Genomic DNA, 16,469 nt, shown 5'->3' on the forward strand with positions numbered 1-16,469 from the left:
GCAGAACAGGATGATAAAATCTTACATTTACCTCTAACTGTCACGAGAGAAAACGCAAACTTAGGGATGACCTTTGCTGTCTTCCTGCTTTCATCCGCACTCCCTGTTCTGAGAAAAGTTCAGCCCTTGGTCTCCCTCCATCCCTCCATGCAGCAATGAGGGGTCTCCTTTCTCAGAAGTTCAGAGCTGGGTTTGCCACTTACACGCACCAGTCGAGTCAGAGGCATACATACATATACAGGTATTGCAACAGACAAAACGGGGTGCAAGAAAAATACTGATTTCTCCTCATTTTGTACAGAAATAATTCCCCAAACCTCCTTGAAAACTGCTCCCTTGTTATGCACAATAAAGCTCGCTCCCAAAGGCAGCCAACTGCACAATGACAAACAGAGCAGAGGAGCTTCTGCCACAAGCTCCTGATTTCACACCTTGAAAATACACTGAAATAGAAGGCACATGGCAGCTCTACACTGCTGCCATTCCTGTGGGCAGAGCTGTTGAGATCCTACGACAACAGTGAAAGCTTCATCTTGCATTTCTTTTCCCAAGGAAGACAATCTAAGCTTTCTAGCAACGAGGATCCACGTTGTTATAAAACCAGCCCTGGAACAGCTGTCACAACCACACTGCAATCACTGCAAGAGCTAAGCAGGACAGAATCAACGCAGTAATAGATGGAGCTTGCACAGCATGCTTGAGGAGCTCAGCCCTGCCCCAGCAAGGCAGCCAAAGCTGGCATTCCAACTTAAAGGCAGCTCAGATATGCTGTGCAGACTTGTAATCATAGTGCCGTAACATCCTCAGCATCCCTTGCACATCCTCACTAACATACACAGGGTCTTTAACATCAGACCATGCTGCTGAATGCTCCCTGCACAGGAAAGGAGGGTGTAGGATTGTTTATAGTAATGATAGTGATGAACACAAACACAAAAAAACAACCAAGATCCTTCTATATAACCAGATCTCAAAGAGTCATCCACAGGGCTCCTCTATCCTTCACTTACAGCTTTTTTCCCCCCATTTTTTTCTTCATGAAACACTTCCATAAGCACTTAAAGGCACTTGGAGAATGCAGAGGGCCCTCCTGTGATTGTGATATATGATGGCAAGAGACTACCCACCCAAGTATTTCTGACCCTGCTAGGCTCTGCAACCGATGCTCTTCCCCAGCTGAGCTGGAGTCAGAATGACATAGCACAGGACTGGGGCAATAGGAAAAAAAGCACCATATATAGAAGCTGGAAACACACTGACACCCAGGGAGCTGTTTGTTTTCCTGTCAGAATCAAAGGCAAAAGAGAAAGCAGCTTTAAAAATGAATCCCTTATGAGCTAAAGACAAACCTGGTAACATCCCAGCACAGGAACGCCTCATGAACAGCTAAAAGCAACTGCATGAAAGGCAGCAGAATAATTATGAATAACAAATCACAGAAGGCGTACGTGAGCAACACACTCCCCGAGAAGAAATGGTCTAATTACTGCAGATGATACCCCAGAGGCTCATTCATCAGCTGCAGAGACACAGAGCTGACCTCACCTCTGCAGTCTCTGCCCCTGACCATCACTCTCCACTCGGGGCTTAGGGGCAGTGCCAGCTGTGGGCTCTGCAGCATCAGCTGTGCCAGGCAAAGTGACAGGCAAGGGCACTGGGCAGCCACATCCACTGTAATTTAAACACCAGTGAAATTTCAAATGCAAACTGTAATGTAAACACCATCCCTGAGAAGTGCTTAAAATCCCACCGGGATCTCAGACTGGAAGCTCCTACAGGCAAAGATGGCCTTCCTTAAATGTTTGGGAAGTGTTCAATGCTTATGCATCTGTTGGAGCATCCACGAACCACAGAGACAAACCATCACTACCTCCAGCACATCATCAGCTCTTCATTTTAAAACCACCCCATCTATGCTTCCCACCATCATATTTCTAAGGCTACATACTACCACATTCCACTATGAGATACTGAAACAAGCATTCTTAGCAGTAATAAAATACTTTTGTTTCAGCAGTGGAGAGACAAGCAAGCTGCTTTCAGAGGATTTTCGTGCCACAGCAGTGAAAGATGTTTTGTTCTGAGGATTTTCTTTCAGCCAGGGCTCTGCTGCTTTGTGGGTCTCAAGTCTCTGACACACGTGGCCTAAGAGGAAAGCTCTGCCCTCTCCACCACATCTGAGAGAGCACTCTGACCTCCGGACGCTGCCCACGTACATGCTGCTGGAGCACGTCGGGTCAGCTCCTCACAGCTCTCTTGCATTTCTCTAACAAAATGTTTTGAGGGCAAAGCATATGTGAGAGAATTACAGCAGTAAGGTCTCTCGGGCTCTGCAGCACAACTGGACTCGGCTCAGCTACCTCACAGTCTTGTAGGTGATGGGTCACATTTTTTTGATATCCTTACCTTGATTTACAGAGTCTGAGAGCACATCTGGAGGTGCTGGTTGGGGTTACTGTACTAAAAAGCCTCACATGTGCTTGTGAAGGGAAGACTGTATTGGAGGAAAGCCACAGATTCTGTGAAATGTATTTAGCAAAGTGAAAGATGTACTCTATTTTCATGGAGTATTGAACGTAACTGTGATTAATGGGGCACATATACACTGATAAACAATATTAATTTGTTTTAAGCCAGGTCTGAAAAGATTTCAACCACTTGCTTCCCTGCAGCTACGAAAGTTATTTCCTGCTGTTTGTACTACCTCAAGGGCTAGAGCAGCCCTGAAAGGAAGGAAATATTTCCTTTTACTCGATTGGCAGCACCAGCTTGGGAAAGCTTCTGTACTGGTAATTCATTTCTCATCAGCAAATGATATGGATTATTACTGTTTATCGTTACCACCTCCCCTCTGTACCAGCCTGCCATTGGATTGCTGCCACACCCTCACCCTCCTGCACCAGCCCCACTTTTCTTCATTTTCCTCATAACCACCCCAGCAAGCACACAGTCTGCCATGTCTCCATCTGCTTCTGCCAGAGAAACTGACGGCAATGCGGATGAACAAGAACATGCTCATGCCTAGAAGCCAGCAGCCTACCTGCAACTTCCTGCGGTGACTGGAAGCTCCCAACTCCTTCCAGATTCCCATGGATGGAGCCGCCGGCTTCGAGCACCCTCACCAGCTCCCTCAGCCTCTCGCACTCCTCCTGCAGCTGCTGCTGCTCCTCCTTGCGCTGCTGCTTGGCCAGGCTTGCTGGGTTCATGCTGAAATGAAGCACTTTGGTTTTGCTGGGGTCATAGTCACCCTGTGTGCCAGAAACAACAGAAGTAAACTGAGTAACAGATCTCAACTCCAAGACCACCCAACTGTACCCCTCTTTGTATGAAGATGAAAAAAGATTACAGCAGAAGGTGTGACACTTATGCAGTAATAATGTGTTATTCCAACAGCTCAGACCAGCTGAACCAGGATTGCCTCTCTTCCTCTTGCTACACTTGGAAGAGGAAAAAAAAAACCCACAACCTTCAACAGAGCTTGCTCCTTGGCTGACACCTCCATTGTTAAATTTAACTCCAGAAATGAAGTTTTATAGCTGTATTTTAAATCTCTTGATAGAAGGAGATTATAATGAACATGCAAATGCATACTTAAACTACAGCAGGACACCCAGTGCCAGCCTAATTTATTACCAGTACGAGCCAGCAACATCCATATGACTGCAGTGGTGGAGTCATTAGCAAGTTGTATCAGCTCACCCCAAGCAAGTCAAAAGATAATTCATTTTACTCTTCTCTTTCCTCAGAGGTTAGTTGTATTTATAGCTGTTTAAATAGTCAAGTCCTAAGATAGCAGATTAACGTTTCTTCAAAGTGAGAGGAAAACACTGATTTTATATTTGTGATTTCAGAGAGACAATTTTCACAGAAACTATGGGAAGCCTCACAACCATAAAAGTAGTAAAGCGTATGCTAATCTTGGCTTCCCCAGCACTCTGAAATCCTATTGCACTGCCTGTATAAAAAGGCATTTTATATGGTAATATATTTCCTTCAATTAAATCTCAGGACCTGAAGTGATTTTGTAAACATTAATTAACCATCAAGAGCAGCATGAGGTAGGTATTATCCCATTTTCATCATTTACTTTTCATAAATAATGTGCTAGAAATGTTCATGTTTTTTGGGGGCAAACCAAAGCAGAGACTGAACAACCTCACCCCAAATGCTGCTGGTGGCAGACCCCATACTACTCTACTAACAAACATATTTTGCAGCTGTTCAAAATACTCCATCCATGTACCACAAGGACAGTGTGACCAGGCTCGTGCACTCACCAAAACGAGGAGATGGTCCCTATACATCCCATGCAAAGAGTGGGTGTGAAGATCTCCTAACACGAGAGGACTAGGGAACTTTGGGCTAACTCAACACAGAACTGGGAAAGCAAGGCATGGAGATGCAGGGCAGTCCCTCCAGCTGGGTGTTCCCATCAGAGCAGTGCTCTTCATGCCCCATCACATACCTGGTGGTGACACCTCTCACAGCACCTCAAGCCCTGTGGTGCTCAGGGACGTCTGGGTGGAGGGGGCAGCACTGGACCCGCAGGCCCACAGCAATGGGGCTTTGTGACCTCATTTCCATGGAGAGGAAGAGACAAAGGGGCCAGCAGGACCTAGAGAGAACACCACCCACTGACTGCTTCAGCCTGAAGGTATTTTGAAGGGAACTGAAGGAGCAGCCCTGAGATACCTAACAGAGGGAGCAGAAAGCCAATCAGACCTATTCTCCCCAGCATCACACTGGCATTTACAAAGCAGTTCCCACTGCAGGCAGCCTAACTCCTGGTGCTATTTGCCCTTCAGGGCTCTCCCCACTTGCTCTTGCAGCAGGCCAGGGCACTCCTTACACTCCTGTTTGCCTTTCAAGAGGAGAGACTGAAACCTGAAGTTTGTGGTGCTGTTTACACTGGTTGGCAAAAACGACACTCAGAGCTGCAGAGCAAGGCTGCACCACCACAGTGTCAGGCAGAGCTCTCTCCTTGGCTCGAGCAGGGAGCACCTGCGATCTCATACTGCACCAGCACTGCAGAAGCTCACGCGTAACAGAAAGACACAGACCAGCAGGATCCAAGAGGGAAGGAAAACCCTACGAACTCAGACTGCTGTTCCCTTCCATGCTGAGACTGCTTTAACATGTGCAGCACCAGTCTATTTGTTTTGCTGGTTATTTACTCTTAAAATATCTCTCTGGACTTTCTGCAAAGCACTGCCAAGAAGCTGCAGTGCTTTGTCTTTCAGAGCTTTTTCAGTCTATTTATGCTCTCCTTTTAAAACATGCACCCTTGGAAAAAATCAAGCTCAGAAACTCAGCTCTGAAGCTCACCCTCATTTTCAGGGCTCTCCAGCCCTCCTGAGCGTGTCCATCTGAAGCTACACTGAGACAGGCAAATCTCTTAAAAACCCTCTGTGATATGAAAGCTGTATTTGAGGGCTATGGTACAATGCATCTCATTTAACATTTCTGGGAGATCACTAATACGTTTGCTATGCTACTCACATTTTTGGGCTAGGGGCAGTAGCTTTCTCTTTATTCTACACAGCACAGATCAAACTAGCACATTTCTCCCTACAGCTAAAATATTAGTGCTGCTGGTTTATATTACAGTAATGCCTAAAGAAACCAAGTGAGGCAGGGATCCCAGCAAGCCAAGTACCGTGCAAACCCCAAGAGAGATTACCACTGAAAGCCCAAAAACCAGACAACAGAGCATGAAGATGCAATACGCAGTGGGAGGAGAGGTACAGGAGCAGTCTCCTGTTCAAAGGCCCCTAGCATCACCACAGCAGCAATGAAAGGAGAACACAAACTCATAGACGACCCTCAGCCTCAAGACCATCCTGCTGCCTTACACAGCTGCACCAAGCGCAGGGCTCCTAAAGTCACTGCAAAAGTTACTGGCATCACAGAGTCTCAAACAAATGCGGGAAGCTCTCCACAGAAATGGCGTACACAAAGTCAGTTTCAGATGGAAGGGATCAGAAGCACACGTACATAATGCCAGATGACAAAAATGGCATTACCACTTCTAATGTTTAGAGTGTTCTTCCAATTTTCTGAAGGTTGGGCGTGACTCAGGCTTGCTCTAGGAAGAGTCATGGCTGGAAACTGCTCAACAGAGAAGGCAGCAAAGCAGCGTTACAGTCACACTAGCATTTGAAGGAAATGAAATGCTAACACTGGTAAGAAAGCTGGGACTGAAGAAAGCAAACATCCTCCTCCTCCTGGAATCCCTTTAGCTCTGGAAAATGTAAATTGCCGGTTTTCTCCATGCTTCTCCCTCCATAGTACATTAGCCTTATGGATCAGAATTTCGACCCTTCAGCTCTGCAAAGGAAGCCTGGAAAATGGTGCTGCAGGCATTGGAAGAGAAGAACTAAAACGTTTGCCTGTTTAGAATATAGTTTCTAATCTAGGATCACTGATGAGGAAGAACAAACAGTGGCATTCAAAAGGCATCATGGAGAAGGGACTCTGCCAAGCACAAGGCTCTTTGAACAGGAGCTGGAAATCCCAAAGCAACTGCCCAAGATCAGCTCCAGCTGCTGCTTCTGTACTAAACCAGCACAGGCAAGGAGTGATTGCTCAGTAGAGGTAAAAAAGCATCTTGCAACACACCGTAACACACATTGAGTTTTTCCAAGAGGTGTGAAATGCATGCTCCAAGTGTGGAACCTCGGTCTGAAGGTTGGAATCATCCAAATCCACTTATAATCAAGGTGGCTGTATACAGAAGCATGAGACATTTTAGAGACGGAACCAAAATATGACCCATAGGCAATCCCTTTGGTGGAAAACAACAGTAAAACACTGCTCATTTAGAGATATCTCAGTAGATTGCTCTGCTCATCACACATCATGGCCTGTTCTCAGAGAGCAAAACTGATCACCACTGCTAGTTTCCCAGCACAGCCCACTCTTTACCCCTCTTTCTCCCCAATACTTTAAAATTTGGCAATTGTAGAGATGCTGAAGAGTAAATAACTTGAACTAGAGAGAACTGCTGGAATTCATCGATTCTTCTTTCAAGGAATACCATTGAGCCAGTAATTCAGATTTGTCAGAAAAATGTACACAGAGTTTCCATTTTAGAAGGAAGCAATAAATATCTTGATTGATTGCAACCAAGTCTGGTTGACACTTGGCAGCACAGTGAATTATTCATTCCTGGAAAGTAAGATGCTAACTAGCTGATTTGGTGCTTAAGGCAGCAAAACTCTTTCTGTGCTCTCAGAAGAGCACTGGACATTTCACAAAGATTTGTTGACTCCACATGTTAATATGTTCTGCAATTTGTGAAGTCGTGTCATTTTGCACCCAAGACATGACCCTAGGATGCACACAAAAGAAACTCCCACTTCCAACGCTGAGAAGCACCATCCCACCACTTCTGGTCATACAGACATTGTGGGAGACAGCCACAGCAGATGCAGCACACGAGCACTGCCTTAATGCAGTAAGCTCCAGGCACACCCTGGGACATGGAACAAAAATTCTGAGACCAGGGGCTACCAATAAACTTTCTGACAAAAGACTATGGAAAAAAGGGTTTGCAACAGGGCAAATCTGCTATCCAGAACAGGCGTACAAAGCCAACTTGGATACTACTGCTCTTCCTCCTGCTTCCATCTCCCAGTTCAGAAAAAACACAGTGCCTTGAAGAGATAATTGTGCGGATGCTGCATGTCATTTTTTATACTTATATTATCAGCAAACAGTCAGTATGTTGGTGTACCTGTTAGAACTATAGCACAAAAACTTCCCTGGTAATCTTCCCATTAGGGAAGAGTCAGTCAAGTGACAAAACAATGAATGAAGACAGGATTGCTTTAATCTCTGAAAAACAGAAACTTTTCCTTTAGAAGAGCAGTTGTTCAGAAGAACAATGAGAGCTGCCAGTGACAGCACCTTGAAAAGGGCTGAGCTTCATCTGGCATCTCTCCTCGTGAGTGCTTGAGAACTGCACGGTCCCAATTCAGGGATGTCTTTCTCAAGGAGCTATAGAAGCTTTCACTTTCACGGGCCCACAGGTAAGAATAAAGTACTTAAAACCACACTGACTGCTTTACGTTTGATGAAACATTCAGCACTTAACAATTTCATTTAAGATCTATTAATCTACTGCAGATATTCCTCATCAGAAGGAGGAACTGCTAGCCAAGGGAATAGCCTCAATCACAGAGAGTACGTCTGTCTAACATCATTAATGAGATTAAAGAAGTTCGTACATCCCAAAGAGGCAATGACTGTCACTGACAGCAAGCACTATCAAGGACTATCAACTGCCCTCCCACTCTCAAAGTCTCCTCCTGTTTATTGCACTAGCAAGCAAAAAAACCATAGATGAGGCCAATGTGCAGTTAAACGCCTTATTTTTTCATAGCCCTGATGTCTATCAACCTTAAAAGATGATGCTTTCCGAGCAGCACAATAAATTCTGTTGCAGCATATGGACAGCTGAGTTTAAGCGCTACGCGCTTGCAATGAAACAGATTGTGCTTGCCCTGCTGAGAAAAGGCTGTCGACTGGAAGCTCTTCCAGGGAAGGACCATTTCTTCCTTTGCACGACTCTCGCACAGAACAAGTGCCACCCAAATACCAGCAATGCACACTGCTGCTTTCTCAGCTAAGGCATTTCTTCCCATGCTATCTTCTTAAAAGAAAAGTCTTCAACACTGCTGGACTGGAAGGCATTATTCTACACCACACAACTTAAATAGAAACAATTTAAGGAGATTAGTAGATTTTATCAGCTTTAAAGGAATGATGGGTCAATAGTTACCTTGGAAGAACATCCCAAATAACGACTGTATCTATCTGCAGGAGACAGATGAGAAAGTTTCTTAAATACAGATACAATGTGTAAATAAGGAATTGGAGGGGTGGTGGAAGGGGAGTGTTTGAAAAGCAGCCAAGGAGGAAGGCACTTGCTTCTATCTGCTGCCTCTCCAAGGCAGATAATGGGATACAAGCACAGAAGCCTTTCCCAAGGCTTCAGGTTTCTGTTTTGCAATATTGCTCTTCAGAAAACATGTGGTATTTAGGAGTAAACAACTATGCACGTACACATGGGCTCTGCAAACAGGTAATAAACACTGCTACTTTTACTGAATTATCAAAGTAGAGAAGCCACAAATCATTACAAGTCTTCGTTCAACATATTTATCTTGTAGCTGATGTGTATTGGTCATTTATATCCAGAATCATTTGTCATTAGTTCTGCACCAATACCCCAAAACAAAAACCAAAAGAAAACAGCAGGAAGGCGGAATTGGGACTTATCACCTGAAATCCCCCAGTGCTCACAGCTCCTGTTGCAGTTGTGTGTTAAGGAGAGGCAGCCTGGCTGCACAGGTGAACACCTTCACCCGGCCTACCTTTAAAAAGAAGCTGGCAAAAGTAAAATAGAAAGAAATTTCAGAAATAACGTAGAATTTTAGAAGGAATACTCATTTTGGCGTTCAGCTCCCTTGAACAAATACAGGAGGCACTGCTCCACACGGCACAAGGCAGTCTCAGAAAGCTTAAGCCTTCCTCAGGAAATGCCATTTTAATGGAAATTGTTTCTTGGCATTGTTCTTCCAGTTTCTTTGCTCAGGCTTGTTGAAGCGATTAGAGCAAAACCCAAAGCAAACCGCATCCCAGGGAACTCCCCGCGTGCCCAGCCCTGCATCCCTCTGACACAGAAGGTAAATACAGCAAGGGACTTCTGCAGAGCCTGGAACACGAGCTGCGTTAACAAAAATGGATTGCAAAGATGAGACAAAGCAAGCTTACAAATAAGCAACAACCGCCACCTGCTCCTCATTCCTTTGCCAGAATGCATGCACTTGAAAACAAACAGTTGAAAACAAGCAGGAGGTGCTGGGTGTTGGGGCAGGACTCGCTGGTTCCCACCAGATCACATGCTGGTACCTTACACCTTCTTCCCCACATTTGCCCCCTGTCGTCTTCGTGTATATATCAGCAGCGCACACGCCACACTCAGGCAGCAGAAATTCACACGGGCAGCCTCCACAGCTCCACTCCTGCTCCTTCTTCCCCCTAAAACAAAGATCTTTCTCATGCCCCAACAACGTGACCTCTGCTCTGCACACCATGGGTCAGGCAGCCCTTCTACAGCCTCCTGAGCACCCACGTTAGCCATTTCCAGAACAGCAGAGGTAGCAATGATCTGTGACAATCTGTTAGGTCTCTTTATCCCCTAATAAGCACTGTAGTTCCCACCAGCACATCTGCTTTCAGATCCTTACTCTCACATGCCCTGACACGGATAATTATCCTGCTCTTTTTCCAACCCCTTCCCCACTCCATCAGCACCCACCACCTCCAACACTTGGATGAGCTGCTCCTTCCCCAGAGATCCTTCTCTACCATTTTCTTTTCCTTCCTGAGCTGATGTGCCACACACGTGTACTCATTGATATTCCTCCCTATGGCCCTCTTCTACCGCAGCATCTACAGAAAATTAGCAATGAGACGGAGAGGAAGTTGGAGTTAAGATATATTGCAGACAAAAAACTCTAATCACCCTAATCACACTGCTCTAACACCAGACCATATCTTCTGCTACAACGTGCAACATCTCAGGCACTGCTGCAATACAAGTAGTAAAATAAATTGTCTCACCCGTGCTGCTAAAGCCCTTCAGGTACAGTTTTAAAAAGGAGATCTTTTTGGTATACCCACTTCCAAATGCAATATCCCCTGGAGGATGCAAGCCTGTAATTTGCATCAAGCCAGGGCATTCAGATGAGGTTTGGGATACAAATAAATGCAACGGGAAGGTTAAGAGTTGGGACAGCTAGACAAGGAATGACACACAGTTGGGATAATCGAGACAAAAAGAAATGCATTCAAACATTCACTGTCCCTTTCAATTGCAGCATTGCAGCTCTTCCTTATATTGAAACTGAAGAAAATCACAGTCTGCTGAAGGGCAGCTTGTTACCACCTAGAGCTCTGAACTTCAGGATTTCTACTCTACTTTTTCAAGCCAAGGATTTCTGTCTTTCCAGTGAACAAAGTTCCTAAGAAGTTGCTGCTATTTACACTCTGGTAGCACGCAGAGACCTGCAATGGTTCAAAACCTCTGATAAAGGCAAAGGAAAGAGAACCAACATTGATTTAGAAAACAGTCCCTAAGAGATTATAGCTTCCGTTTTAAAATTCCTTTTTCAGAGATAAGAATTAACTTTACAGTGAAAAATGCTGGTTCTCATAGACCTGACTTCCAAAAAAACATTCTATCAACTTTCCCATACAAATGAAGTCACCTTTGGTTAAGAACACTGCTGAGAAATGCTAAACCAAAACCAATTTTTCCAGAGAAGCATACAGTTTAAAAGAAGTTTACTGCTTTGCTCTGTTTTCTTATTGTGCATGCAATGTGCACGTACAGATACTGTACAAATAGACCAGGAAGATGGAAGATATTGGAATTGAGGGTTTTTGTAGCATTGACTCCAATCCAGATATCCAACCAATCAAACCTTTTCCTCCCAACAGTGCTCTATAGATTGCACTTTAATGTCTCAGTAATTCCGTGTTTCTTCGTAAAGCTCTACTTCGGAACGAACTGAGATGGGATTTCAAGGAGAGACTGCAGAGGAGAAAAGCATCACAAATCCTTGCACTAGCCTAGGATCCTTGCGACTCAGGCAGGAGGGGAAGAGTCAGAGTGACGTATGGGAGCAGAGGCTCCTCTATCAAGACTTCAGGTCTTTTGAAAGGAAAGAAAAACTGCAAAATAATTTTTTCTAGTTATTATGTCTAATTATGAAAAAACAAAACCTCTAAGGGTATTTTATTTTCAGATGGTATCTTACATAAAGAGAAACATGAACGAATAACAATGATGTAAGAAGCAATCACTTTCATGATCTGATGCGGGACACATTGAAGTTCAGCTAAGAATATAAAAGCCTGAGAAATAAGTGACAGGGAGAGCTGCCACTCATGCTGCCTGCTTGTCTATCAGGTTGGCTGCTGAAGTGATAGCATTAACAGCAACACCAGAACTTCCCAATGGCCTCAAGCACTCCAGCACCATTTGATCCTGTAATTTAGTGCATATACAAGTACTATTATATGTCCTTGCATGTATTCTCAGATCTGACAGGGTACGAGGCAGCTTCAGCGCCTTTTGGTGGAGGGCACGGGGCAGCTAGCACTTTCATTAGCAGCTTCCCTGCCTCAAGCTGGGAGCTGCTCTGCTTCAAGAGCAAGCCAAGTTCCCTTTCACATCATACTGCAGCTCTGACAGACGCAAGCGGGTTGGAGGATTCGTTTCTGACAGTCTCTGAGCAGCCGGTCAGTGCTCGAGTGGGTTTTACAGCAAACGTGCTCCAGGTTAAACAAGCTCCATTGCAGCCTCTCGCTGTGAGATGCTACTGCCCCCCAGCCTCCTTCTGCTTTGGCCAAGAAGATAAAAATGAGGAAAACAAATAAAATGTGTCCCTGCAACACATCAAGGGGAAGAAAAGCTAGAGAAAAACTGGCAGTTCTATTTCTTTTCCTCCCCCTCCCCCGCCTTATGGCTACAATCTCTTCTGAGTGATGCAATGTTTGTCTTGACACAGCTTCTGCATGGGAAGAGCTGATCTTCCCCCACCCCAGCATGGCATCTAACCAGATACCATGAGAGAATTTCTGCAGTAATGGATAATTCTGTAGAGGGAGAAGTGAGAGAGCAAATAGGGAGCTTCCATCATCTAAGAATGTATATACATGTAAGTACGCCTCTTAATTATCCATGCCACTACCTACATTATTCACCTGAAACTGTAGTGACTCCACAGCTTCAGTTAAATGTGTTGAATATGCAGAACCCTCTTTTGTTTGCTTTGTTCTCTCTCAAGTAAGAGACCTAAAACACCCAGGCATCGATTTAGAGGATACACTCACTTCCAGCTCCTCAGGGCAAACGTTAGCTTCTCCTTGCCTTCTCACCATCTGGTCAGGTTACCTTCTTTAAGTAAGCTGTAGGAACATCAATGAACAGAGCTCTTTTCCTCTTCTCCAGGAGTATGGGACAGGTCTCCATGTCCTTCCTCCTAACCCTATGGTGGTGACTGCCTTGTGGTCCCTACCGAGTCCCAGGAGGATCTTGGTCCTCATGCAAAAGGGAACTGCTTTGTGTCCTTCTGTTCCTTGAACATTAGAAGTTTCTACAGAATCAGGATTAACAAACATTAGAGAGGTCCTAGCCAGCGAGAACAGCGTGGTTGCAGAGCAGCTTGCTGTGCATACAAAGAAAGCCTCAACTGGAAGAGTCAGCAATGCAAGGAGAATTAAAAAGCACAGTTAAATAACCCTAAATCCTCATGCATATTTATAGACTACATCGCATCAAAACTAAATCAATACTCCACACTCGTTACATATGGCCTGAGAAAGGAAGAGCTGGTAACTTGTTTTTGTTTTACCCATTGTGCTGATGAGGCCTGGAAAGTCCCCAAAGGTGAATAAATTCATGGGCCTAGGAGGGGAATTTCAATCTAGGCTTCATTGCAGAAAGGAATTTAAATGCAGGGAGTGAGGAGGAGCAGGGAGGAAAGGAGGGGCAGCGTCCACACGGTGCAGACAATGCAAGGGACCCAGCTCAGAGCAATGCCTGACAGTGAAACCAGTTTGCAACCTTCTGCTCCCACAACAGAGAGGGAACTTTTCCCTCTGACACAAGGGAATGTGCAGAGGTGCAGCATAAATGAAAACAAGTAATATTAGCCACATCGCAAACATGGCACATGCAGTATGTAACTGTCCACATGGGGGGACGTACATCACTGCAACCATCTGCTCCAATACACGGCCTTGGCTTCCACTGGGAGAAAATTCCTGGCTGCCAGCAATGCTTCAACTGCTATTCATCCATTTCTTCTTAAATGCAGCTTGAATCAAAGATATGGGAAAAGGTTTAGGAATGTAACACTGGAATCACTGGTCTGTTAGTAAAATGACTGTCAACTTGCTAAACCTGACTTGCACCAATTCATCTCCAACACATCTTCCTTATTCAAACTCAGACTGCTACCAAGTTGACCCCAATCAAATTTTAAGTTCATCTTGAAATATACTTGGTAAACACAAAACCACCCAGACATCAGTGCACGACTTAAGGGTCTGAAATACACCTGAGCTGTCCCCTGTTTGGTTTCATTTCACCAATTTTACTTTACCACACTAATGGACTGACAAATAGCAAGCACATTTTGCACTGAGACGCGGAGGGGCAAGGATTTCAAATTATACTGCCAAGTCTTCTCAGAGTTATGACTGCCAGGTCAACCTATAAACTGTTAAGACCCTACAAAAACGTCATTCAAAACACAGCACTTCCTGCTGTACAGAACTCAGGCTTGGATTCTATCATCACTTCCCCCACCATTGATATGAATCATAACATTTTTATGAAAGAAAATTGTGCCTTAAGAGGAATTTTAGCTTTCTGGTTCTTCCCACTGGGAAACCAGTTCTTCAGCCTTTGGGTAAGAAGCCACCAAGGCAGAGGGGCAGTTCAACCCTACACAACAGCTACCACAGCATGTTCTGGCACTACTAGTTATTTCTTTTCCATTAAGTTGTACATACCCCCAGATGGTCTTTGATGTGTATGGGATACATCAACAGAAACAGGGAGCTCCTTCCCAAAATAAATTCTGAGGTGCTCATTCACTGTTCAGTATCTATCTACCCAAGTCATTTAGAAGTGGCCTCAAGAAAAGTGATAAAGAACACAAATGGCATGAATTTATACACTTCTATCCTCCAGCAGGTCAACAGCCAACAAAAAAAAAGATCTAGAGAGATAATGGAAAAGCATATTTGATGTTGATGATTTCTGAAGAAAAAATATTATTTTCTCTAATCACTGTGAAAGGAGTACAAATCTCTGCCATCTTCTTGCTTAACAGAGCTCAACAATGTTTACATCTCACTTGAGAGGAAATATCTCTTTCCATTACTTCAGCCCAGTCAATCACTTTTTCGCTACTTTGTTCTCCAACTAAGAACTCTGAATCAGGCGAATTCACTTACTGATGTTTGCAAATTACTAATCACCCATCGGCAGTATTGATCCACGCATTTCACACCTACTACAGTCAGAATGAGATGGCACTGGCTGATGTATAGACTGTGAAGACTGAAAAATGCGATTAACCAGCTCGCCTCATAGAGATCAAGTTATCTGCTGCCTTGTTCACTTTTTGTGAAGCTTCCAGAATGCAGCAAACTGAATCCCCTTAACTCATAAGAGAGGACTGATACATAACTCCATTAAAAGATCAGAAAAAGCAGGTAACACAATTTCATGGAAAACAGGTCTTGTCAAATACACTTGAAGAGATTTCAAGTCTAAGTAATTAAGATAACTGTGTTGACATAACAGAATGGGAATTCTATAAAATATTTGCCTCAGTATCAAAATCACATTTTCTTTTAAAACTAGTACAAGGCAAAGTAAGACTATGGCAGTTTCTAAATGGACCGTGAGCTGATGAACTAACAATGACATTTCCAAGTTATTTCCAATAAGAATTGCTTTTCACCAGTAGTATGCAGTGCACATTCTCTAGGATACATAAGAAAATACACTCCGGGCAAAATAAGTAGATAACACAGCAGCAGAATCATAGGAAACTAGAAAAACCACAAAGGTAGCTTCAAAATCTGATTGTTCCCAGCACAGTTTTCTACACATTGTGGGACATCCTAAAACACAGGATACAGCCTCGTGTGCACAACACAGCAGGCACTTTCTGGAAGACAGTGCTGTGAGAAGGGCTCTTGGCCATGCTCCATAACCAAGGGTTACCTCCAATTTAATGCTGTGAGACCAGCAAGAATCTTTAGGTAGCTATGTAGAAAACTCAGTAGGACCAGAGAAACAATAGTGGTCTCGTCAATGCTGTATTCATAGACAATAAAGTGATCATGGATACAGGAGAGTGCTATGTGCATGCATAAGAGGTTTGTTGAAAATTAAGGAAAGTTGTGATAATATGCCCACGAATGAAACATGATCCGAAAAATGCCTTACCATGAAAAATGAATGGAAGTAAAACTATTTCATTTACTACTGAGAAGGCTGAAGCAATTTGATCAGGGTCTTCATTGGATATCTAATACTAGATGGCTCTTCACCCAGCAAACAAAAGACAAAGCAAGAACCCAACAACTCATACTGAAGTCAGTGAAGGGGAAATAATGATGCAATTTTTAATAGTGAAGGCTAATCAGGTAAACCAATACATCGTCTGTTACTTGCTATTTTTAAACCAAAATTTGATACCTTACTGAAAACAGACTGTTGAGCAACCACAAGTCACTGGATAAATTTCTCCAGGCTTTTTTGGCATTATATAGCAGATCAGACTAAATGAGTACTCTTTTTGGCCATAAACCTCTTAATTCAACTCATTCCACTTTCTCAAATTCAAAAATCATTATCCATTGCTTTCATCCAC

General features: G+C 44.0%; 1 protein-coding gene across 14 annotated transcripts in view; it reads right to left on the reverse strand.

Annotated features, from left to right (window-relative positions):
• MAD1L1 (MAD1 mitotic arrest deficient like 1) overlaps window positions 1-16,469 on the reverse strand; it is a 380,749-nt gene that overhangs the window by 166,615 nt on the left and 197,665 nt on the right. For 13 of the 14 annotated variants that reach the window (XM_021412108.1, XM_021412106.1, XM_021412115.1 and 10 more), the window contains one exon: window positions 3,041-3,248. In XM_021412108.1, coding sequence (XP_021267783.1) covers window positions 3,041-3,248 — 208 coding nt within the window. Of the gene's footprint in view, window positions 1-3,040; window positions 3,249-4,465; window positions 4,584-16,469 lie in introns of those variants that run through there. The other variant, XM_021412120.1, reaches the window with a different exon arrangement.

Source organism: Numida meleagris, chromosome 13, assembly GCF_002078875.1.
Source record: "Numida meleagris isolate 19003 breed g44 Domestic line chromosome 13, NumMel1.0, whole genome shotgun sequence".
Lineage (NCBI taxonomy): Eukaryota > Metazoa > Chordata > Aves > Galliformes > Numididae > Numida > Numida meleagris.